General features: G+C 31.8%; 2 protein-coding genes, 1 long non-coding RNA gene and 1 other non-coding gene across 4 annotated transcripts; 1 reads left to right on the top strand and 3 right to left on the bottom strand.

The window, feature by feature from the left end:
* Nucleotides 1-1,455: 1,455 nt before the first annotated feature.
* On the bottom strand, nt 1,456-2,683 carry LOC115709501 (uncharacterized). The gene has a single exon (XM_030637620.2). It carries the CDS (start codon nt 2,265-2,267, stop codon nt 1,809-1,811), a length of 459 nt encoding a protein of 152 aa, XP_030493480.1. The 5' UTR covers nt 2,268-2,683; the 3' UTR covers nt 1,456-1,808.
* A 6,518-nt stretch (nt 2,684-9,201) lies between these two features.
* On the bottom strand, nt 9,202-11,808 carry LOC133032614 (uncharacterized). Its single transcript, XR_009685206.1, has 2 exons — nt 11,679-11,808; nt 9,202-9,469 (listed from the first exon to the last, which is right to left on the bottom strand). It is a non-coding gene; the product is annotated as an uncharacterized LOC133032614 (long non-coding RNA).
* A 572-nt stretch (nt 11,809-12,380) lies between these two features.
* LOC115703389 (uncharacterized) lies at nt 12,381-16,982 on the top strand. Its single transcript, XM_030630778.2, has 9 exons — nt 12,381-13,414; nt 14,227-14,288; nt 14,565-14,619; nt 14,957-15,055; nt 15,262-15,348; nt 15,501-15,617; nt 15,990-16,082; nt 16,207-16,237; nt 16,613-16,982. The coding sequence occupies exons 1-9, from the start codon at nt 13,313-13,315 to the stop codon at nt 16,795-16,797; spliced, it is 831 nt and encodes a 276-aa protein (XP_030486638.2). The 5' UTR covers nt 12,381-13,312; the 3' UTR covers nt 16,798-16,982.
* An 8,254-nt stretch (nt 16,983-25,236) lies between these two features.
* Nucleotides 25,237-25,343, bottom strand: LOC133032836 (small nucleolar RNA R71). The gene has a single exon (XR_009685425.1). It is a non-coding gene; the product is annotated as a small nucleolar RNA R71 (small nucleolar RNA).
* Nucleotides 25,344-26,117: the final 774 nt, after the last annotated feature.

The raw sequence follows: 26,117 nt of genomic DNA, 5'->3' as shown, positions 1-26,117 counted from the left end.
GGCTGGTTACTTAGGCTACTAGGCATCTTTCTTATGCTGGCTGAATTCAACTCATTCATTCAGTGTTGCTACGACTTCGCAACTATTGGATGAACATATTCATTCTTCCTCAAAGTGTTATTAAGGATGTAGAGAGGCTTTGTAGGGGCTTCTTAATACCAACTAACATCCCCCTTCAACTCTTACTCCCAAAAATCAGCTCCTTTCATATAGATGTTGTTTATTCATTTGACCCAAAGAATCTCATGCTTATCCATAATAGCCCAAATAAATTTTTTAAGAATAGATTTATTCTAATTAGGACCACTTTTGAAACCAAGACCTCTAAATAGTTTAAGAAGACAAACCTCATCCCAAGAAGCTAAATGGATTTTGCTTTTCTCTCCCTTAAATTGGAGGAAAATCTGTCAACTAAGGAAGAAGTTCAGCAAGTGTATGTGGCTACTGTAGCCAAAAAAGGAAAATTCATCGCCTCTCGGCTTTATATTGGGACACTTCAACATGATTCTGATAGCTTCTACAAGACTGTCTGGTGCAATCTCTCGCTGCCCGAGCATAGGTTTATCCTATGGCAGGTTGTTCATGGTCATTTGCTCACTAGAGATAATTTCTCTAAATTTCATGTTGAAATATATTCTAAATGTTGTCCTTTGTGTAGTAATGAAGAGGAGAGTCATCACCATTTATTCTTCAACTGTTGTGTTTCAATGGCTGCAGTAGTGCAACAGGTTTTTTACTGGTGTGGCTGTGTTGATGGCCTTCAAATTACAGCAGGTGGTTGTGCTGGATAACAAGCAAAATTTTTGGGGTGATTAATTTACTTTTTGCTGCTACAATTTATATGTTGTGGAAAAATAAAAACTATTGTGTTCATAATAGTAGTTGTTATTGTACTATTTTAAAAATTGTAAATGATATTAAAGAAATAGTTAAATACAGGTTGTATAGTTTAAAATATAAGAGGATTATACAAAAAAAGTATGTTTTTGCGGCCTAATTAGATGTTGCTGGTGGGAGATTGGGCCGGTTGGTTGTGGCCTTAGTGTGACTTTGTTTTGTCTTTGATTAATGAAATTTTCTCTTTAGTCAAAAAAAAAAAATAGAATTTGATTATTTATTAAATATAAAGATGATACTATGGTTATAAATATAGACTAGCGGTTTCACACTTTTACTTACAATATTAATAATTTAATAATAAACATTCTAAATATTACAATATTCAGATTGAAAAATAATATTTTATTATTGTGGTTTTTTTTTTAAAAAAAAAAAAGACAAATGCACTAATATTCCCTTATTATTGATTACGCAGATCTGATTAAGTTTTCTCAATTTTAAAATTGTGGTAAAAAGGTGAAAGTTATTCAATTCACATTATACCATACAAAAATTTATTATATAAATACTCATACTGCATTGCCCATATGCATACATAGTTACATACAATATATATTAAAGATAATTAGCGTATATTTCGAAGGCTCAAAATTATTAGAATGATCATAAGAAAGATAATACCACATAACTAGTAAGAAGACATGTATTACAATAATTGAAGCAAGAGAGATATTTCAACATTATGCTAAATTAATTAGCATAATTATCCATAGACGTATTGATGATGATCAAACGTGTACGTACCCCCCACAACATACAAAACCACTAGAGAAAACACAAATAACATACGAAACATTATAAAAAAAACAATAAAAGTAGCACACACTTAATAATAATAACAACAATAATAATAATAATAACTTGACTAATAATTAAACCAAACCAAACTCAAATCATTATGATCTTAATTATTTTCTTATGACCCTTCCTCCGCAGGTGTAGGTGACATTGCAGGTATCTCCAACTACGAGGGTGTACTCATGAACTGGCCTTGACAAGAAGTTTGGCAAGTGAACCAACATGTCACACACACAATCAGTGTCTATTTCGTACAACCATCTGCAGCAATCGTCCTCTTCTTGCGTGCCATGGTGCCTGTGCCTGTGTCTGTGCCCACCACGACCGCCCCTTCTGTGCCTACCATGGTGGTGATTTGCATCCAAGGACGGCGTAGATGGGGCTGGTGGTGGGAGTGGACTATAGGGTATCATGGAGCATGCGTAGTTTGCTAAAGCAAACTGCGATGCACATACTGGACGGGGAGTGATCCCCGTCTGGGGTCCTGATAGCTTTCCCTCAATTTTCAGTACAACAATGAGGATGAAGATGAGGAGGAACCTTAGCGTACTAGTTTTGGCTCTCTCCATATGTGTTGTTTTTTTTTTCTCTTAATTTTTTTTTTCTTTCTTATTGGTGTGTTGCTTTGACTTCTCTTTTTCTAATGCACGCGAAAATATATTTGGAGAAATGAGAAAGGGAATATGGGATTTTCCTTGTTTTGGGGATTAAGCCTAGTTCTTCATTTATATACAAGTTTAGTTTGGAGTGGTTTTTTCTTTAGTGAAAATTATGTTTTTGGTGAAGGTTGAGGAAATAATATTTAACAAAAAAAAGCCATTACAAAGAGGGTGAGTTGCAGGTTTTGAATAGTTGAGTCTCTCATTCCTTTTGTGTGATAATTGGGCTTTGTTAGGTGACTAAATATTAATATTCGGTGTGTTGATGAAATCAAACTTACTCCTACTAAATGTATAAGGAATGTGAGATAATAAAGCATGAACTTTCTGCATGTGCAAGGCAAATATGCATTTAGAGAACTTGTATTTTTGCCTTTTTTTTTTTTTATTCATTATTGTTTATATATTTATGACAAATGATCAATTTACCCGTATACTACTCACCAACATTTTAATAATGAATGTTTATATATTTATTAATAAAAAATAGATCATTAAAAAAATCTCTAAGGAATTAAAGTCCAACTAAGTGTAAATTAAATAGGATGTGCTGTCAAACTTTGTGAGTTGGAAAACAAAGAAATCGAAATTTTCCTTTCAAGCTACTGTTGAAATAAAGATTATATATATGTACTTAAGCCTTTTTTCTTCAAACATTCATATATGATATATAAGTAAATTGAATAAGAGTAGATAGTTCTTTGATTGAAAGGAGTGAATAATTTGCTGAGGTGTTGAGTTCTGCAAAGCACATTTTTGTGATTGATTTTAATTGATTGCTAACCACGAAAGTGGAAATATAGTCGTCTTAAAGGTACCAAAATTAATGGGGAGAGGATAATAATAAAGCTGCAAAATATATATATTATGTTCAATTTGATACTAATAGGAAAAATAATCCTTTATTAGGGACTTCAGAATTTGATAAGTATGAGAGAAACGAAGTACTCAATATCAAGAAGGAAAGAGAGATTGAAAATGCTCTGTTTTATTAATCTATCTCGATCGTTACATTTGATTGTATATATACACAAGGGAGCTGAGTTAGTTGAAAGACAACTAACTAAGCTTAGGCCAAGGAACCTAACTAACTGAGCTAAGACTTTAACAAATTGTAACATACTTATAACTAACACCCTACTCGTAATAGCCCCCTCAAGATGGCGTGTATATGATACACTCATTTCGGAGACAATGTTGTTGAAGGATGAGGGAAGTCAGGCTTTAGTGAAGATGTCAGCCAAGTTCTTTTCTGATTGAACGTGAAGTAGCTTGAGGGTCTCTTGATTTTTTTTTAATGAAATGGCATTCAATTTCAACGTGTTTTGCGCTCATGATAAACCGAATTTTCATTGATGTGGATGGTTGCAGTGTTGTTACAGTATAGAGACGCAGACCTGCTGAGTGATATGCCAAAATTCTTAAGTAAAGCAATGATCCAAGTTACTTCAGAGGTGCATTAGCCTTGGCTCGGTACTCGGCTTTAGCTGAAGATCGAGAAACAACTTGTTGTTTTTTTTTATTTTCACGAGACAAGAGCTTGGCTAAGGAACACACAGTAGCCAGATATGGAGCGACGTGTATCCTAGCATGTCCCCCAGTCTGCATCTGCAAAGAAAGAGGGTGTACATTGGAGGGGGACAAACTAGTTTCAGCATAGGCTGATATATGTGGAGATGTGTTCGAATGGAAGAATAAGCCTTGTAGAACACGGTGAGTGGCTTGAAGGTGGGGCACTCTTAGACAAGTGAGGAATTGGCTGAGATGGTTCACAGCATATGAAATGTTTGGCCTGGTTATGGTGAGGTAAATGAGTTTACCAATTAGGCTCCTGTATGTTGTGGGGTTTGGTAAAGCTTGAGATTAGGTTCCATTGGAATGGATGCTGGTTTTGCTCCAAGGTAACATGTGTCAGCTAGTAGTTGCAAGGTGAAAGGTCTTTCAGATATCCCTTGTTTGGTTCTGCCTATTTCCAAGCCAAGGAAGAACCTAAGTGAGCCAATGTCTTTAAGTTTGAACTTTGTGTCCAAAAATTATTTGAAGTGAATGATAATTGACTCATTGTTGCTAGCTACAATGATATCATCAACTTAGATATTAGGACAGCTAGCATGATTGTTGTTGTTCTTTTAATGAACAGGGAGTTGTCTGAAAGGGATTGATGGAATCCTTCAGTTTTGAGAGTGGTATTGAATTTTTTTTACTATTATTTAGAGGCTTGTTTAAGGTCATATATACTCTTGTTGAGTTTACAAACAGTGTTGGGAGGGGCATTTTAACCTAGTGAAATTTTCATGTAGACTTCTTCATGGCGATCGCCATGCAGAAATGCATTGTTGATTGTCAATTTGGTGAACATTCCAATTGTATATTGCAGCTAGTACAAGAAAATTTTAAGTGTATTGAATTTTACTATATGAGCATAAGTTTGATCATAGTATATGCCTTGTTTTTGGTTGAATCCTTTAGCTACAAGTTGAGCTTTGAATCTCTCAACTTCTCCTTGTTAGTTGTATTTGACTTTGTAAACCCATTTACATCCAATGGCTTTGTGGCCAGGAGGTAGTTTGGTTACAGTCCAAGTGTGATTCTTTTCAAGAGTTTCAATTTCAGTATCATGGCTTGAAGCCAATGTTTGAATTGTGACGCTTCTGAATAGGAAAGTGGTTCAAGTTGAGAGTAAGCTGCAAGGACAGCAGCCCTGAATTGGGGACTTAATTTGGCATAGGAGATGAATTCTTCAATGGGATAAGTGGTGGGTGTAGTGTGACAGACATAGTCTTTCAAATATTGAGGTCTAGAGATGTGTCGACCAGTTTTTGATGAGTTGTTGTCCTGGGATGGATGTTCAGGAATGGCAACTGATTCAGGTGGTTAATGAGGAGGCATAATGGTGATTTGATTCTCAGGAACAATTTCTAGTACTGAGTTCTGCAAAGTACATTTTTATGATTAATTCTAATTGATTGCCAATCACGAAAGCGGAAATATAGTCATCTCAAAGGTACCAAAATTAATGGGGAGAGGATAATAGTTAAGGTGTGAAATATATCATGTTCAATCTGATACCGATAGGAAAAATAATCGTTTATTACGGACTTCAGATTTGGTAAGAAAGGGGAAAAAAAAGGAAAAGGTAGGGAAAAGAAAAGATTAGGAAAAAAGGGAAAGAAAAATGTGAAAAATTGTGATCACAAAATACTATAAATGTTCATTTGTAATCACAATTTGAAGTTCAAACAAATAACAACCATGCCTTGTGTAAAAAAAAAATAATAACACCCAATATGACTGTTATAGGAGCTTTAATGTATGTGCGTAAAAAATTAAATTAAAGGACGTGATTGTTATATTATTTATCAGTTAAATAATATAATATTAAAATTAAAATGGTGATATTAAGAGATTGATATGCATTATTGTTTACTGAGATTTTTAAAAACTAATATAATGAGAGCTTAAGAAATAGTAAAGAACAGTAGCAAATAAGATGAAGATTTTTTATGTGGTTCAGGCGTTAATGAGTCTTAGTCCACAAGTTCGTCTATTAGTCTCAAAGGGGGTGTTTGATGTTTTTACAGTATTAATGCAAGAAACCCTAACTCTGTACTTTTTGTTTCTCTTGAGGAAGAGGAAAGCTTAGAGCTATTTTAGTAGAGTTTCAACTATCTTGGTTGTCCTCCCCCTTCGTATGGAAATAGAAAGATATTTATAGGCTAAAGGGCATGTATGGACATGCTCATGACCTGCCTAGTGTTTTTGCAAAAATTCCACTAATGGTTGGGGTAAAATACATGCAAAAGGAGCTAACTGTTAGGCCCCTTGGAAGGATTTGTGCTCGTGTGTTGAAGCAGCTAGACAATAGGTGATATCTCCTCATATTTTGGGATATTAACCTACTTTGGCTTAGATCTTCTTTAAGCTCTCTCATATATAAGAGCACTAGGCTAAACCTAAAGGGCTTAGTTCTCATTCCTAAGCTCTTGAGTTCAAACATTTAAAACCCCAGCCTCTCTCTCCTACACGCCACTAGCAGTGTAGTAGAGACTCAGTCTTCCTCATCTCATTTACTTGATATCTGCCTTACATTCTCACTATTGTAATTTTAGGAGAGTCACTCTGGAACTCACAACACTTGTGATCTAAGTGGTATTATCTCTCGTATCAATACAACTAAAAGGAGATTAGGTCATTGCCCGCTAATCAAGGGGGTTGAACCTCTATAAATTGTTGTGTTCATTTATTTACTTGTTTACACATGGTATCGATCATATATAAGACTTTGTTGTCTGTTGACCAAATTTTGAGTCAACATGAACAATTAATCTATAACTTATTATAGATTTGGATTTAACCATTAGCACTCCCAGAATTAACACTAAGGGAACTAATATTCGATCCGTCAGAAAAGCTTAGATTCCATTATTATATATCATGTTCTGAGCCACTCATGTTATAAGATTCCTAAAACAGAAGTTATAAGAATCATCTTCTCTGAGAAACTTTAACGGGTGAATCAAAGAACCTAATGAACAGAAATAGGAATTCATAAATACTAGGATTTAGACTGATCTACCCATGATCATCATTGTGATATAAATAATTCTTTCATAGTTTACGGTATGTTAATGAAAGATATTATTACATATCGATCCAGTCATATATAATCAAATTATACACAACACTTTTACTACATGTCTATCTACATATGTGATTCAAATCAAAATCACACACACACTAGAGTATAGTATATAGTAAATTGTACTTAGTAGTTCCATATTAAAGATCCCTTTACTTTAATACACTACCAACTTGTTTTATTCGTATTGTATAATCTTAATTCTCTTGTACAACCTTACAAGATTATACCACTTCCATATGAATAAGGAATTTTAAGATATTTATTAATTATACTTCTATAATTAATGTATTCATTTATCTTATAATTGTATTTCATATATTTTATAATATATTATCCATTAATTACTTTTAGGGCATAAATCCCAATAGGATAAGCATTGTACAACATCAAAACACTTTTCTCTCTCCTCCTTTCTCTTCTCTCTCTCTTAGAAAAATCAACTTAAGGAAACCCCAAACCCTAAAACCAAAAAAAAAATCAATAGCTTCTCACTAATTTAAAGTCAAGGATTCAACTAAAGGGATTGAGTTGTTTGTTTGAGGAGTAAGGTAAGCCTAGTTGTACTTTTTCCTCTTTGAATTTTGAAGAAAATATGTCTTGAGTTGAATTTTGCAAATTCAATTATGTATAGGGTTAATCTTGTTAGAGCTTGTTCTTGAGTTTAACTTAAGGTTGTTTGTGTTTTAAATTAAAGTTAGGGTGGTCGTTGTAGCTTGATTAAGTGAGTTGAGCTCTAAGAATTCAAAGCTCACTCATCACTGGTGGTTTAATTATTGTGCTATTGTGTTAATTGAGCTATGGATTATGTTTAGAATTGATATTATAACTGTTCTGTGAAGTTTGGTAGGTTTTGAAGGAATTTGGGATAAATTTGGGTGATAAAAACCTCAATAATTGTGTTTCCTGGTGCAAACTGAACCAAAATCTTGTAATTTCGGTTAATCATATGGGAATTTCAGTTAACTGGTTAGGGCCAATTTTGGGTGCCTTGATTTTTGTATTTTATCAATATTTAGGGTATTGTCACGATATTTATCGATAGGAAAACTTTCAGTTTTGAGTTTAAGTCCTAAAAAAGGATTAAATGAGTTATTTACCAGTTTATAGTTGTTGTGACATAGGGCCTGAGATCGTCGAGCGTTTTCCACTCAAGTTGGCTAGCACACCTGTATTTGGATTTGAGGTAAGAAAAGTACAATTGTATCGCATGGAGGGTCATTATATGATTCGGTAATTACCGTTTGTAAGCAAGAGTTATTACTCTAAATTGAAATCGTTATTATATGTTTCTGACTTATCGGTTGTCTCACTAGGCAATGATAGTAACATTGTCTCATTTGATAATAGAAGTTAGTGGATATATTATGAAGTATCGAGAATAGTTTATTTTAATAAACAAACACTTACAATTGTAAATATTTGTGTTATATTGTGATTTCCTACTTGAGTTAAAAGCTTGATTATATAATTGATAGTTTTAATATTGTTAGTTATTTCTATATGTTGTATATGAGTTGTTTTCTTATTTTTTTTTGTTGAGTCTTTGTAACTCACAGTTGTTTTGTGGTGCTAGTAAAAGAAAGGAAAAGATAAGTCAACCATGAGTCGGAAATCTTTACTGGCAAATGTACATATCAATTCAGTTGGCACAAAATTTTAAATATATTAGTATTTTGTAATAAAGTAACACTTTTGTAAAGTTTATAAAAGGGAATCTCAAAACCTAGCAACTTTTAATTATTGTAACTTTAGGGCCCGTTTGGTTGGAGGTAATGAAAGCAATGGAATAGGAATAGGAATAAGAATAGGAATGGTAATGGAATGGAATAAGAATAGGAATAGGATTAGGTTGTTTGGTTAGATTTATGGAATCAATAATTGAATACAATTCTTATGTTTGGTTGACTATATAATGGAATGGAATAAATTAATTTTGAACAAAAATACTATTATTTTTAAAACATGATTAAAAAATTAAATTAAATATATTCAACTTGTATATATATTTTTTTTTTAAAAAAAAAAATTGATTTATATTTTTTTTTAAAAAAAAAAACTAATATGTATTAAAAAAAATTAATATTTATTTAAAAATATTGATATATATAAATTTATATTTATTGAATTTACTATAAAATATTACTTCTTTAAAAAAAACCTAACATATATTTTCTTAAAAAAATTATATAATCACATAAAAACTTGTTCAAAAGTATAAGTATTCATGTCCAATTCCCATATTTATGCTCAAAATAATTGTTTGCAAAATTATGAGCATAACACATTACACCAGATCCAAAAGATTATAAATTGTATACTACTGAATGTCAAAGGCAATATATATTGTCCTGCAAATTATTTTAGACCAAAGTGAATAACCATGATCTTTCTAACTCTTTCCCGAGCTGTGTACTAAAGAGAGCCATCAATCAGAAGTCTCGCCCATTCATCCTTCTCATCATCTGGGACACTGAAAAAGTAAGAAACCAGAGCATTATCCTACAATGACAATAATTGAGCAAAAGAAACTTACCATTATTCATACAATCCACTGAATAATTCTTCATCATATCACAAAAAAAAATATATATATATATATACTGTAATATTCATACACAATGAAGTCCTAAATGACAGAGATAAGAAACACCCTATTTAATAATTATACTTAATTTGCCAAGACTGAAATATTCATACACAATGAAGTCCTAAATATTCATACAATCCACTGTATCAAATATCTGTATGTATATATAAATAAAAGTAAATGTGAAACTCAATATTCTTTGTGAACACCCAGCTCCTACATTTTTCCTTTTAAGGGGCAGTAGAGCAAGACATGATTGTGAAAAATAAAAATAAGAAACCAATATTTTTCCAATATTTGAAGTTGAATGGAACTAATAATTGCACTACAGCTGCATAGCTATAGAAAGTTAGGAACCTTCTTACTCTCTTTCCTCATTTTGTTTTCCTAAAATACCAATATCATAATAATAAGCATATTATCCCAACAAGATCCACTTCATTACATATGATTTTATAAACAAGTAACTTTGAGTTTGATTCAATAATTAAAATGGGATCCAGTTTCAAACCATGAGCACTCAAATCGAGCCCATTCTAGGCTTAGCCCATGAATCTCACATTATGTAATGTCAAACACCACTACCACTCAGTTGATTAAACTTTTGTTAAAAGACCTTACCTCGAGTTAAAGCAACAAAAGTAAATATTAAAATTAAATAGACATCTTGAGGGAATAAGAAAATCAGATGATTAAACATTAGTGTACATCGAAAAGAAAAACACAAAAAATAAAATTGGATACATTTCATTAATGTCAACAACATAAGACTTCAAACAGTGTGGACCACAAAAATACATGTAGTTCAATTTTTTGAATAATTTAACACAGTGGCTCAAATCTCCCAAACTGTCAATGTCCAAAACAACCAACTATAAACATAATCACTGCGGAAAATGACCATATACTATACTTAAAATACTTGGAGCAGTACGAGAGAGCAAAAGTCAAGTCCAATATACCATACTTAAAAAAAAAAAAAACAGGAGTGAGATTTCATTATACCAGATGTGGGCACTGGGCAACACAAACAAATGACAAATAATACCGTATATCCCAAATCTGTAGTTAACACCTAATGCAAAGCTATTTCATAAATGCTTTTATTCACCCTCTTAAACGAGATATACTACTAAAACTATGTGAGATTGAAGAATTGTGAAAACTGCAGCGTGAAGATAAATAACTAAAGACTGAAACTATCAGTAAATAAATCCAAACCCAATCTCACTTTAAGTTTAAGTTTGCATCTTTACTGTTGGAAATTCAATCCAAACCCAATCTCAAATCCCTAAATAAATCAAAAAGTACAGCCACAAAAATAAGAACAAGTTATAATAATACAATTCGAACAAACTTAAAGGAAGTAAAACAATAAATAAAAGATATATACACCGAACTACAGAGATTCACACTTCATCTAAAATAAGTTGGAGTGTATTCCTTTCTTCTAAACTCCCAACAATATAATGAATGATTAACTTACTTAGCACTATGATTTTATAAACAAGTAACTTTGAGTTTGATTCAATAATTAAAATGGGAAATTTAATTGCCATACACCACTTTACAACAGCTTTGAGAGCAAGTCCTTCAGCATAAGTTGAGTCAAAAGCCCTTTCAAAGGTGAATAGCCAAAACAACAACAACATTATCATTCTCATCATTTACTACAGTTCCCAATCCCAGCTTGTTATTTATGTTTGTTTTTTAATGTTAGTTTGTCATATAGAAACTTTGCTACAAATTCTTATATAAGTCAAACCAATGAGACAACAAAGTATTAAAGCAAACCACTAAACCAGCGCACCCATTAGTGCTGTTACATGTTTTTATGGCATAATAATCGCAATTGTCTCTGTAAATTTTGTCAATGAATGTGAAGCAAAAATCAAGCTCTGTGACAGAATGATTTAGTTCATAATGTAATTATTTATAATGACCGAAGAGAATGAGAATGATTTAGAACAGATTCACACATTCATACACAAAACAACAAGAATAGATTCAAAATCACCAAACCAGAGAATGAAGAGAGAGAGAGAGAGAGAGAGAGAGAGAGAGAGAGAGAGAGAGAGAGAGAGAGAAGTACCTCCGACAACGCTACCACCAATCAAGGAAGCCCGACACTTGCAGAGTGAGCATGACGAAGAAGACAGTCACAACAATGGCAGCAGATTAATCTTTAATTTGCTAGGGTTAGGGTTTGTTAGTAGAGTGAGCATGACGAAGAAGACAGTCACAACAATGGCAGCAGATTAATCTTTAATTTGCTAGGGTTAGGGTTTGTTAGTAGAAGAGAGATATAATTTGTTGATATGCCAAAGTGTGGAATGGAATTATAATTCCACCAAATGAAAAATGGAAAAGCAATTCCGTTAGTTTGGGGAATTGCATTACTATGGAATTATTTTCCAAAATTGGTATTTTTCAACCAAACAAAAGAATCAAGCCCATTAGTATTCCATTCCATTCTTTTCTGGCCCATTACTATCAACCAAACGGGCCCTTAGGGTTTGTTTGTTACGCCGTATTACACCTTATTGTATTGTATAATATTATATTTAATTATACTTTTTGCAATATTTTTATTTAAAATTATATGTGGCATTAATTTTTATGGACACCTAAATATATAATATTTTAGTATAAATTAAAGTTTAACATAGTGTTATATAAAAATATAATATATAATTTAATGTAATACAATACGACGTAATACGATATTCCAGACCAACCCTTAAATTTTTAAAAATAAATAGTAAAATTTTAATTAATCTACAATTTTAGTGAAGGGATAGTTTATTATTATAAACTATTTACACGAATAGGACACTACATCAGTTGACTCACATGCAACATCTGCCTCACCTTCTTCTTTCTTCTCTATCTCTTGCAAATTATTCTTCAAATGTGTTCTTGGCCTTTCCATGACTATATTCTTGTTTTCCTTGTATTCTTTCTTTTTTATATTTTCTTTTAACATAGAGCGCTAATTCACCACTAGTTTTAGCTCTTTCTTCTAATTTCTTCAGCCATTATCAATGTTCACACACCTTAGTAACAGACTGATCAATATAATTGCTTAATCATCCTCTTCGAGTTTTACTCCAATATTGTTCAATTTGGTCTCCTTTAATTTGGTCTACAAAAAAAACCCGACAAACTTTCTCATTGTTTTTAATTATTCATCAAATCAAAGTAGTGCAATTCTCAACAAAGATTTCTTTATATAATCCTCAGGTCACAAGACTAATTTTTCTTTTCTTGAAAAATAAATATTGTAGAGAAATGTGAGTCAACATGGAAACAAACATTCTCACCGCTAGATTCAATTACAGGTCAACAGAAATTCACCGTGGCAGAAATCCAATGGCCCAAACTCACTGCCCAAATTTGGGCCCCACCCGACCTTATTATTATTAAGTAGTCTTATTAATTAGTCGTCGTCGCCGACCTTAATGACTACAACTGTTGAATCGCAATTTATATAATAATAATTATTATTGATTTGAGTATTGAGTGAAGTTTATGAACTAAATTTAGAGAGCGATTTTTGGAGGGTACGAATTTGGCGTTAAAAAGAAAAAAGAACAAAATCCGAAGCTAAATCTGGCAAAGGTGGAGGGGTTGAGGGCGCGATCGTCGTTGAGGCAAGACGGGATCGGAATTTACGACGATGACGAAGACGACGAATCCCATTTGAGGCCTTGGCCTCGTAGATTCATGGCGCTCCCTTTATCTTGTTCCTCCGCTTCAAGATTTGCCCTTCTTTTCCTCCTACTCGCCGCCATTGCCACCGCTTGCATTTTCCTCCCTATTGAAAAGGCACCGTTCAATCTTTCTTCTTCTTTTTTTCTTTGTTTACCTTTTTATATGCATTTTGTGTGTATACGATTTAGCTTCTTATTTGCACAAGTGTATTTAATTTGGTTTCAATTGCGGTTTAGATTACTTATATGGTATTTTTGGTTGGGAGTTGGACTAGAAATGTCCGCGATTTTAGTTTCAGGTTTTTGATTTCACTTACCACATTGCTCTGGAGTACATCCATTGCTAAGAATTTTAGCTAATTCTGAAACTGGAGTCATTAGACCAATATTTATGTTGTAAGACGAAGTTAAATTGTATGTTAAAGCTTGACGTTTTTGTGATCACACAAGTATTTGGTTGGAGTGAATTAGGAAATAAAAATTTAACTACCTAAAACCATATGATTAGTTATCTAATGTTAGTAAAACAATGAATGATTTAGTAATTTAGAAATGGTGATTTCCTATGATGGAATCTTTAGTAGATGAGTTTCTGGCCCTTAGTTTATTTATTCAGTTTTATATGTTATATGTCTAATGAAGATTTACTCTTTGTTTTGGCCATGTTTGGCATGCTGATAGGAAAGAACTAGGATTGGGCAACTTTATCATATGTTTTGGTCATTTAATTAGAGAACATATTAGGAAGTTTAATCCAAATGCCAAACTATTCCACTTGGCATGATTGAATTTTGTCCAGGAATCTGATATATTTTTGTCCTACCTATCTCCTTTCTTTCACTAGATTTTTTTTTTTTGGCTACTGAACAACTCTTGATATCCCTTTCATTCTTCATAGTTTGCATCTTGCTCTTCTTTTCTGTGCAGATATTGAAGGATTTCTTGATATGGGTTAAGGAGGATCTGGGACCTTGGGGCCCCATTGTCTTGTAAGCTTTCCTTAAGCCATAAACTTATAAATATTCAAATATGTTTAATCTTTTAATTAGAAATCATAGAAGTGGTATCCTATATTCTTTAATCAGTATCTATATTCATATCACATCCATGTTTATGAAACTTAAATTTCAGTGAGTTTCACTGTTAAAAACAGTAGAAAATGACAGCCGGAGTGGCCAGGGCCAAGTTTTTGGGTTTGATTTCTTATTGGGGCATCTAGCTAAATGCCAGAATTTCTTGCTTCCTCACTTTTCTAAATATTTCAGGGCAATCGCATACGTTCCTCTCACAGTCCTCGCTGTTCCAGCTTCTATACTTACTGTAAGATATGCATCTTTCTGTAAATGCTTTAAGATTATTTTTCATTCTCTTATCTCATATCATCAAGAGGACCCGTTAATTATGGAATTCCAATATTTACAGCAAGTTAAAAGTCACTAATTCTTATTGCAGAGCTAAAACAATGACATTATTTTGAGTTTTTATATTTAAATTGAGTATGCAATTGTCAGTTCAGTGATCCTCCCCAGTCGCTCTGCAGATAAAGTCTGTCTAGTCAACTTTTTAAGTTTTAAGTGTGAAAGTATATCTGATTATCATTTTTTTATTTATTTTGATCAGTGCTTTATTTGTGTTTTTTTTTTCAACTCTTGTACAGCTTGGTGGAGGCTATCTTTTTGGGTTGCCTTTGGGGTTGGTTGCTGATTCTATTGGTGCAACAATTGGTGCTACAGCTGCATTTATTCTTGGTAGAACAGTGAGTATTGTAGACCATAGTTTTGCAGGGTGTGTGTATGTTTAGTTAAACGGAATAATAGATGCACCGCTTTATGTTATACTAATCCAAAAGCAGCATAGTTTGTAGCCAATATACTTGAATAAACTCAAGTACTAATTATATACTTGTTTTAGTAGGCTTGGAGCAATTAGAAAGTTATCTAAATTAGTTATTTTGATATTTAGATTGGACGATCTTATGTTATCTCCAAGTTAAAGAATTATCCAAAGTTTGAAGCTGTTGCTATCGCAATTCAGAGATCTGGCTTTAAGGTATTCTTTATTTTGGAACATTTTCAGATTGTTCTGTGTACGTTGTAGTGGTCATAGAAGCTTTGTTTATACTCTATTTGATGTTTCATACCAGTCGCAGCAATCACTATTACACAAGTCCTAATTTTTTTAAATCTGGGTTTAATTAACAGATAGTTCTGCTGCTACGGCTGGTTCCGTTGCTTCCATTTAATATGTTGAATTATCTTCTGTCTGTGACTCCTGTTCGCATAGAAGAGTATGTGGTGGCAACCTGGTTAGGAATGATGGTGCGTATTCTCTTCAAATGACTAGCAGTTACATGTTTCCCATTTTTTTATGTTGCTTAATATGAAGTAACAAGCTTGATTTACAAATGCATTGTTCATGATTTTCTTGTTCAATTATTGCCATTGACGAAGTACATCCTAGCATACCTCCATAATACTTATGTGATGCCAAGGCATTTGAACTAATCTTAGTTACACCTCAAAAACTATCTTATGTGAGAGCTCATGATCGTTTACCTATAGGGATAATTTTATATAGGCTATTCCAAGAAACAATTTATGTCATTTATTCCTAACAATCAAGTCAAGGCTGATTTATCTGTGATTTTATTTATTTGTATACTCTAACAAGAATTATTTTTTGCCTCACAGCCCATAACATTTACTCTGGTATATATTGGAACTACTTTGAAGGATCTATCTGATGTTACACATGGATGGAATGAGTTGTCAACCTCCAATTGGGTACGCATTGTTCAAACTTTTATTTTGTTGTCCTTTTTGTACGTGTTTCTACTTTATTTATTTTTTAAACTGTAGAGGCCTTTACATTTTAGTCATGTTTTATTTTATTTGCTTGTGCTTGCAGGTGTTTATAGCACTGGGTTTTGGTATATCCAGTAAGTTCTCTGAATTGTATAATTATTACTCATAACACCTGTTTATGTGCTCAAGTGTGAGTTTGATTGAACACAGCTTGTTCGCAACCCTCCCTGTCCGAACCATGCTATATTAGTTATGTAGAACTTTACTTAATTGTTAGAAACTTGTAGAGACGACAAAACTGTTAGTCTATCAAGGATTCAAGGTCATGTCCACTTAAGCACAAATTGTTGCTGTGTTATTATATCTGTTCTTCAGGAAAGCGCGAAATGACCTGTTAGATTTTCTTTATATATAAACCGGGTTAAGTTTGATATATCATCAGCAATAGGAATATGTTTATACTTTTGGTTTCCTGTTTAACATGTTTTTCTTCTGGTTTCGTTCTTCAGTTATTATACTGGTTTTCATTACCAAAGTGGCCAAAGCTTCTCTGGATAAGGCACTTGCTGAAAATGGTGAAGTGGAAGGCATGTCGTCTCCAGAGACTCTACCAATTTCATCAAATTCTCCTTTGGATCTCCAAAAGCCTCTCATTATCAAGATTGACCCAATAGATGAACACCATGAGAGATAACATACATATTCTTTTCTTCTTTTACTTCTCTTTTATTTTTCGATTTTCTTGTAAATTCTTTTACTTCTTTACACCTCATAATGGTATAAATTGCTTTAGATCTGCAGGGGTTAGGGAGTGTTACTTTTTAAAATTGTAAAACCTTCACCTTAGAAATAAGAGAAGGAATACCTATTTGACCTAAACTGTAGTCCATACTGAGGTTTTAAAATTACCAATTCCTCCCAGATTTTAGTTTATAGATAAATGTAAGCTTGTTTAAAAGTAGATCAAGCTTAACATATATAGATAAAAATACTCCTGTAAAACTCTGATAAAATTTTATCCATCTATTTTTTTATTACTATTTTAAATGAAAAAATAATGATAAGTAAACTCGGACAGTATGTTTCTTTTCGATAATTCAATTCATGCGGCAAAAATCCTCAAAACACTATAATGTGTTTTTTAACGAAAAATTGTAAATTGACTCAGACTTGGAACATTTTTAACAAATGAGCTAAAATAGCTCAGCTAAAATTTTAAAGAATTTGCTAAAATTGAACCTCCAACAAGTGAGGTAAATAGTAAAATAGCTATAGTTATTCTTTTAGCCATGTTGCTCAATAAATAATAGTGAGCTAAAAAATATTATTAGTATATGTTATTTCCCCATTCTCTTTCATTCTTTTAATTATGTTTTTATTATTTCATTACACTTTTTTTTGTCTTTTTTTTATTTTAATTAATAAAATATATGTAAAAATATAATATTTAAATGATAGAAAAAAAAATAAAGAAACTGATGTATGGTGTAATGTAAACAAGTGAAATAAAACAAAAGAATGAAATTTTAATAAGATATTTTAAAGGATAGAATAGAGTACTCTTCCATCATGTGTATATATATATATATATAAAAAAAAAAAAAACCCTGAAATTGTATTCCCCTTCTTTTAAAAAGTTTTAACCTTCCGTGAATAAAATATCTTTATCTTTATAGTAATATTTATTTTTTCTGAACAAATTTAATAAAAATTGCTATCTTAGATTTTGTCATTTTTTTCTTAAAGATAATATTTAAAACTAACATCGTTATGTTAATTACTATTATTATTCCAAAGTAATTCTAAAGTAGTAATCAATTCACTGTAGACTCTAAGTGGAAGATTGAAAAATTACTCCTCTTTATGATTGAATCATCTTCTCTTTCGCTAGTTGATTATTTTGTAATATTTTTAGAACTTATAATTTTATGATAAGTGGACTTTTATCCATAATTAATTTGGTCGATTTTCTACTTCCTCCATTCTTAAGAACATATTTTGTAATGACCACGAAGTCTAGCATTTTTATTTAATGAACGTTTCTGTTTCAAAAAAAAAAAAAATTAAAGGACAGAACACACATAAACGAGTGTTAAAGATATTATTACAATGGAAGAAAATCAAGACATTACAACACTATTGCAATATAATACAAGGATCAACAAAGAGATTAAATAAATGTTACAAGTGTGTTACAAGTGTGTCACACATTTTAATCTAGTGGGGGATTGTTGTATTATTTTATAATATAATAATAAAGTAGATTAAAATGTGATAAATATATGTGAATAATATATATTAAGTGTATGGTAAATAAATGTGTAACCTATGATTTTATAACCTACACTTTTGTAACCTACATGTTGTAACTTGGAGAGGAGTTACAATTTGTTGTCACTTGTAACTCATGTGTTGATCACACATTATTAGTGTAATAAAAGGGTTGTTACACAATTTGATGATAGGATTCAAATGGTATGAAATATAGTTGTTACAAACTATATTAATACTCATTTATATGAGAGAAATGAGTGTTGTGTATTTTGAATTCTAAGTGATCACCTATACATTATAAAAGGAGGTCTTTGGTGCTCATTTGTAAGAGATGAAGTTTTCTATCAAGAAAGCACTTTGCTAGAAAACCCTAAAAGGCTTGATAATTCCCAAAGCTATTTCCTAGAGAGTTCCCTTAGTGCTTAGAGATAGGGGGAAATAAGCTTTTGGACAAAGGTGTAATACCTTGTTCAAGTCATGGTGATCCCTACTAATCTACACTCAAGGTTGTGAGTGAGTGTATATATATTATTCTGTTGTTATATATATACATATTTTATATTACATGTGTTCTTATCTTCTTCTATATTTCTTATATATAATATATATAGTGTACATATGTTGTATATTATGTTGTTGTAACATTTATTTAATCTCTTTGTTGATCCTTGTATTATATTGCAATAGTGTTGTAATGTCTTGATTTTCTTCCATTGTAATAATATCTTTAACAATCAAAAGCTTATCCCTTTTCAATGGAAGAGGTGATAAATCAAGATTTTGAGAATACAAGGATAAGAAATTTTATGTGAAAACCATTCATGGGTGAGCATGGTGGTGTATATTATGTGATTTACTATTTTATATGATAGTAATATATATAATATATATGAGTTATATATATGTGACATATATGTGATTATGAGTTTATATCATATAATATATAGTGATATATAATATGATATTTAAATTTATTACATGTTTGTATGTGTATATATATGAGATATATAATATATAACATGTATATGAGTTATGTGTATTACATATATGATGAGATATGACATAATATATATATTGTGAGATTAAATATGTAGAAATACTTATTTTTTATGTATTTATATGAGATATGTGTATATAATATATATCATATATATTAATGTGTATATATGTTATATATGTGTGAGATATGTAACATATATAGTTGTGTAATTAATGTATATATTATGTGTATATGATATATATATATGTATATTATAGTATATATGTTATATATATATGAGATATGTAACATATATATTGTGAATTTAATATTAATATTATGTGTATGTTACATATGAGATGTGATTAGTAACATACATATTATATTAATATATGAGTTACATAGCATGATAATAATAAAATAGTGTTTATTACTATTGTGAGAATTATTATCATCTATTTTGTGAATAAAGAATATTTTAAATTCTTTTTCAATTTGGTGGTGAACATCTCACTTTATGAGATAATAAAAGATGACTTTTGAGAAGTTACATCTTTTATTGGATTATAAGAGATAATCATCTCATATTATGAGATAAGAAAAGTGAACTATATGAGAGTTACACTTATGAGAATTGTATTGTCATAAGCAAGAACAAATGGATTAAAAGTGAATCCAAACTTGTGAAATGAGCCATAAATTGGAAGAGCAATTTTGGACTCAAAAGTAAATGAATCAATGTGGATTCAAAAATAGTGAAAAGATAACAAAATTGGAGAAGCAATTTTGAATCTTAAATGATCAAAGTTGTGAACAAAATTAATGAGAATTTTGTTAACTTTGGTATAATTTTGGGCTAATCTCAATAAGGAGATAACTTTAAAATTATGAGTAAAAATAATCACATTATTTTGTAAGTGGTGATGTGAGTTTGATATTTTAATTTTGTTGAGAAAACTAAAATATCAAATGGTATTTTAAAAGTGACCTTAAAAAGTCATTTCAAGAGGAAATACACAAAAGTGATATTTTATTTACACTTTATGGTAAAAATGTGGGGGTGAGCCACAAATTTAATCAAAATGTGTTGAGACATTATTGATTAATTTATTTGATTTAGAATTCAAATTCTAAATCAAATTTAGCTATGTGTATATCTAAAATTTTGACATATTTTGGTGTCAAAGTTAAGTGAAAATAATTTCAAGAAATTAATTAAAAGAGTTATAGAGACAAAGTGGTCTTCTATATTTTAAAATCAAGATATTGTCTTGATAATGAAATGTGAAAGTGTGGGGGTGTATACTCTAATATGAGAATTTGAGACATGCTTGGTGTCTTAAAATAAAATGTAATTTAGACATATTTGGTGTCTAAATTAGTGTATTTTTGATATACTTGGTATCAAGATTGTTGAGAATTTGAGTTGTGTGAAAATTAATCTTTTATGATTGAATTTTCAAAGCTTAAGTACTTAAGGAGAAAAGTGGTCACAAAGTGAACACTATATTTTGGCATGCATGATTCACATGGAATCAATATTGAGAGGTTATAACAAATCGCTTAATCTCCGTACAAGATTAAAGCATGAATTTTCGAGGGATGGGACCTAAACTCCCTTAGTGTTTTGCTCATTGATGGTAACCTATCTTAACACTAGTAAACATCTAGTCTTAAGTTCAATAGGTACTAACAAGTCAATAGAGTGAATATGGTACTCAATTGTCCCATCTATGGATGAGTACATGTTGTGAAAATTGAGGGTTAAAACCAAAATGTTTTTTAATGGAGCTTAAGCTTAAGAAAACTCACTTAAGCTTAAGAAGTGTCTAAAGAGTGGTGAGACACTAAAACTCCACCTATATGGACTAGAGGTGGTGCCGCCTCTTATGAGAATTGGGAGTTATTCTCTAGAGAGTCCATGAATTGGAATTTTGCACATGGCCATTAACGGTGCAAGAGCGAGACATGCGGTCTCAAGTGAGCATTAGCTAGGGTGTGTGTGTTATCACCGGTTTGTATTAAAGGGATAGTGGTTCAATGCTACGGCAACCAAAATTTCATCAAACTTTGTGGTAACTACACTAAGGTAAAATTCAAGTCGAAAGACATTTTACCTAATGCACCTAAGCAAGACTTCTTTAAAAGTGTATATTTATTCAATCAAAGTGGGGGAATGTTATATTTTGATATAATATTTTGATTGATTAAATAAATGTTACAAGTGTGTTACAAATGTGTCACACATTTTAATCTAGTGGGGGATTGTTATATTATTTTATAATATAATAATAAAGTAGATTAAAATGTGATAAATATATGTGAATAATATATATTAAGTGTATGGTAAATAAATGTGTAACCTATGATTTTATAACCTACACTTTTGTAACCTACATGTTGTAACTTGGAGAGGAGTTACAATTTGTTGTCACTTGTAACTCATGTGTTGATCACACATTATTAGTGTAATAAAAGGGTTGTTACACAATTTGATGATAGGATTCAAATGGTATGAAATATAGTTGTTACAAACTATATTAATACTCATTTATATGAGAGAAATGAGTGTTGTGTATTTTGAATTCTAAGTGATCACCTATACATTATAAAAGGAGGTCTTTGGTGCTCATTTGTAAGAGATGAAGTTTTCTATCAAGAAAGCACTTTGCTAGAAAACCCTAAAAGGCTTGATAATTCCCAAAGCTATTTCCTAGAGAGTTCCCTTAGTGCTTAGAGATAGGGGGAAATAAGCTTTTGGACAAAGGTGTAATACCTTGTTCAAGTCATGGTGATCCCTACTAATCTACACTCAAGGTTGTGAGTGAGTGTATATATATTATTCTGTTGTTATATATATACATATTTTATATTACATGTGTTCTTATCTTCTTCTATATTTCTTATATATAATATATATAGTGTACATATGTTGTATATTATGTTGTTGTAACATTTATTTAATCTCTTTGTTGATCCTTGTATTATATTGCAATAGTGTTGTAATGTCTTGATTTTCTTCCATTGTAATAATATCTTTAACAATCAAAAGCTTATCCCTTTTCAATGGAAGAGGTGATAAATCAAGATTTTGAGAATACAAGGATAAGAAATTTTATGTGAAAACCATTCATGGGTGAGCATGGTGGTGTATATTATGTGATTTACTATTTTATATGATAGTAATATATATAATATATATGAGTTATATATATGTGACATATATGTGATTATGAGTTTATATCATATAATATATAGTGATATATAATATGATATTTAAATTTATTACATGTTTGTATGTGTATATATATGAGATATATAATATATAACATGTATATGAGTTATGTGTATTACATATATGATGAGATATGACATAATATATATATTGTGAGATTAAATATGTAGAAATACTTATTTTTTATGTATTTATATGAGATATGTGTATATAATATATATCATATATATTAATGTGTATATATGTTATATATGTGTGAGATATGTAACATATATAGTTGTGTAATTAATGTATATATTATGTGTATATGATATATATATGTATATTATAGTATATATGTTATATATATATATGAGATATGTAACATATATATTGTGAATTTAATATTAATATTATGTGTATGTTACATATGAGATGTGATTAGTAACATACATATTATATTAATATATGAGTTACATAGCATGATAATAATAAAATAGTGTTTATTACTATTGTGAGAATTATTATCATCTATTTTGTGAATAAAGAATATTTTAAATTCTTTTTCAATTTGGTGGTGAACATCTCACTTTATGAGATAATAAAAGATGACTTTTGAGAAGTTACATCTTTTATTGGATTATAAGAGATAATCATCTCATATTATGAGATAAGAAAAGTGAACTATATGAGAGTTTGTTAGGCTATTTTTAGCCTATATTTTGGATCCAATTTATGTGCATTTTTAGCTGTGTTGGGACGGAATTACGCTTGTTTTCTATGTTTTCAGGTTCTTTGGAATAAAAGAAGTCTCGGGTGCAGAAATTCGTTAAAAGGCGTGCTGAGCCGAAGAAAACTCAATTTTTGAGTTTTTGTGCATATCTGGCCGCGGCTAAACACAACTTGGCCGCGGCTAGATCTCAAGAATTCGAAAGGCATCAGTCGCCGCGGCGATGAAGAGGCTCGCCGCGGCGAGTTACGAGATACAGAGAGAGCCTAAATTTGGCAATTTCTCGCCGCGGCGAGAGGAAGCTTGGCCGCGGCGAGATCCCGTACGGACCAGGGGCATTTTCGTCCATCGAACCCTAAATTTCAATTATAAATAGAAAACTGCGATTGAAAGTCAGGGAGAGCGATTTGGAACCCTAAAACACAGCTGAGAGCGGCAGGAAGAGCATAGAGATTCAAGTGAAGATCCAGAATTCATCCACCAACAGTTCTTTTCTTTATTCCTCTTTAATTTATTTATGTTGAATATTGCTATAGGAATGGTTATGGATTTGTTTCTGAACTAAATTTCCCATTTAGGGAGGATGATGATTGTTGTTTAATGTTTTCCTAGTTAATGTTTAATTACCATTCCTCAATTCTTGTGTGTGAAATTATCTTAATTTGTGTTTAATTTCATGTTTAAGATTGATCACCTTGTGCATGTTCTATGATCTCAATTCAAAATCTGAAAAGTGAGAATTGAGAATGCTAAAATTAAGATAATCGATGTTCTATGTGAAACGAAAGTATTTACATGACTTATGTGACGAGTAGATTATTACTTAATGCTGATTTCATGTTAGTTTAATTAAGGAATTAATTAGATAACATGTGATTTAGAATCTAGAAGATCTGAAAGGAGCTAGGTTATTTTATAATCTGTCATTCACTCCAAGAATAGGATAGTAATTAATCATTAACGATTTGGGTAAACAACAACAGGATTCTCCTCCCTATTGTCTCATCTTGCTCAACCTTAAATTGTGTTATTAAGTTTTCTGAATTTCTTTCATATTTTACTGTTTTTAAATCATACTTGTTTTCGATATTGCCAAATAGAATTATAAGTATAGTTTAGTGGTATTTAATCCAATTCCCTGTGGGATCGACCTCACCTGTGTGAGTTTTACTACTTGATTGCGTATACTTGCGTAGTGTTTAAAATTATAGCAACAAGTTTTTGGCGCCGTTGCCGGGGAATTGTTAAAGATTAATATTACATAAAATTATACTAACTTCTACTTTGGTATATTTTCTCTTGCTGATTTTTCTAACCTTTTTCTTGCAATATTTTCTTGATTTATTTCAGGAATCCTAAGTGCATGCGCCGTCAAGGACAATCAGTCATATTACCAGTTGATCCTGAAATTGAGAAAACTTGCAGGAAGAATCGAAAGAACAAGAGGCAAGAAAGAGCTTCAGCAACTGCTGAAACATCAGAAATCATGGCTGCCAATGTGAACAATAATGTTGGGAACAATGGGCGTAATAATGGTAATAATGGAGGCGCTGTGGAAGATCAAGCTAATGGCCGTAGCTTGAGAGATTACATTCTCCCTACTCTGACGGGAGTGCAGTCATGTATTAGGCCACCGGCAGTGGATGCAAACAACTTCGAGATCAAACCCGCCATCCTTCAAATGGTGCGCCTTCGTTCCGCCTTGGTGGTCTCCTTCGAAGATCCTAATTTGCATCTCTCTAACTTCATGGAACTTTGTGAAACTTTTAAAGTTAATGGAGTTAGCGACGATGCCATTAGATTGAGGTTGTTTCCATTCTCGCTCAGAGAACGAGCCAAGAGTTGGTTGAATTCTTTGCCACCGAATTCTATTGCTACATGGAATGATCTGGCAACAAAATTCTTGTCAAAGTTCTTTCCTCCAGCTAAGTCTGCAAAGCTAAGAGGAGAAATCAATAATTTCTGCCAACAAGATAATGAATCTCTCCATGAGGCTTGGGAGAGGTTTAAAGATCTGATCAGGAGGTGTCCCCATCATGGTATAGAGAAGTGGATGCTGGTTCACAACTTCTACAACGGGTTGGTTGGTAATACTAGAACTCTAATAGATGCAGCAGCGGGCGGAGCTTTTATGAGAAAGAGTGCTAATGAGGCATATGATCTATTGGAGGAGATGGCTCTAAACAACCAAGAAAGGGCCAACTGAAAGGAGTCAATCCAAGAAGGTAGCTGGTGTGTTAGAAGTCGATGCCATCACAAAGTTAACAGCTCAGGTTGAGGCATTGACTAAAATCATTGCAGGGCAAGCTAAGCAAGCCCAAATTGTTTGTGAGTTATGTGGAGGAAGTCATCACTTTTCGGAGTGCCAAGCAGATGTGGATGATTTGCCAATGGATGAAGCTAAGGCCATTGGGAATTTTTCACAGAACAACAACAACAACAATTATGGGTTCAACCAGAATAACAACCGAAGAAATAGTGGGTTCTATCAACAAAGAAATCAGAACCAACAGTTTAATCAGCAACAAGCCTCTGGTGGAAGTTCTAGTTTGCAGACAGATTTACTGCTCCAATTCATGACTGAAACTAGATCTTCAATTAAAGACCTGCAGACTCAGATGGGCCAGCTAGCAACTCAGGTAGCAACCCGCCCTCAAGGAAATTTGCCTAGCACCACTGAAGTTAATCCTAAAGAAAACTGCAAGGCAATTACCCCGAGGAGCTGGTAAGAAGTATGACGGGCTCGAGTTACCACAACCGGTTGAGGTAGATGTAGAAATAAATGCTCAACCAGTGCCGACACCAACACCGACAGCA

This window comes from Cannabis sativa, chromosome X (assembly GCF_029168945.1).
Source record: "Cannabis sativa cultivar Pink pepper isolate KNU-18-1 chromosome X, ASM2916894v1, whole genome shotgun sequence".
NCBI lineage: Eukaryota > Viridiplantae > Streptophyta > Magnoliopsida > Rosales > Cannabaceae > Cannabis > Cannabis sativa.
Note: the sequence above shows the minus strand (reverse complement) of the source record. Positions and strands in the feature narration are given on the sequence as shown.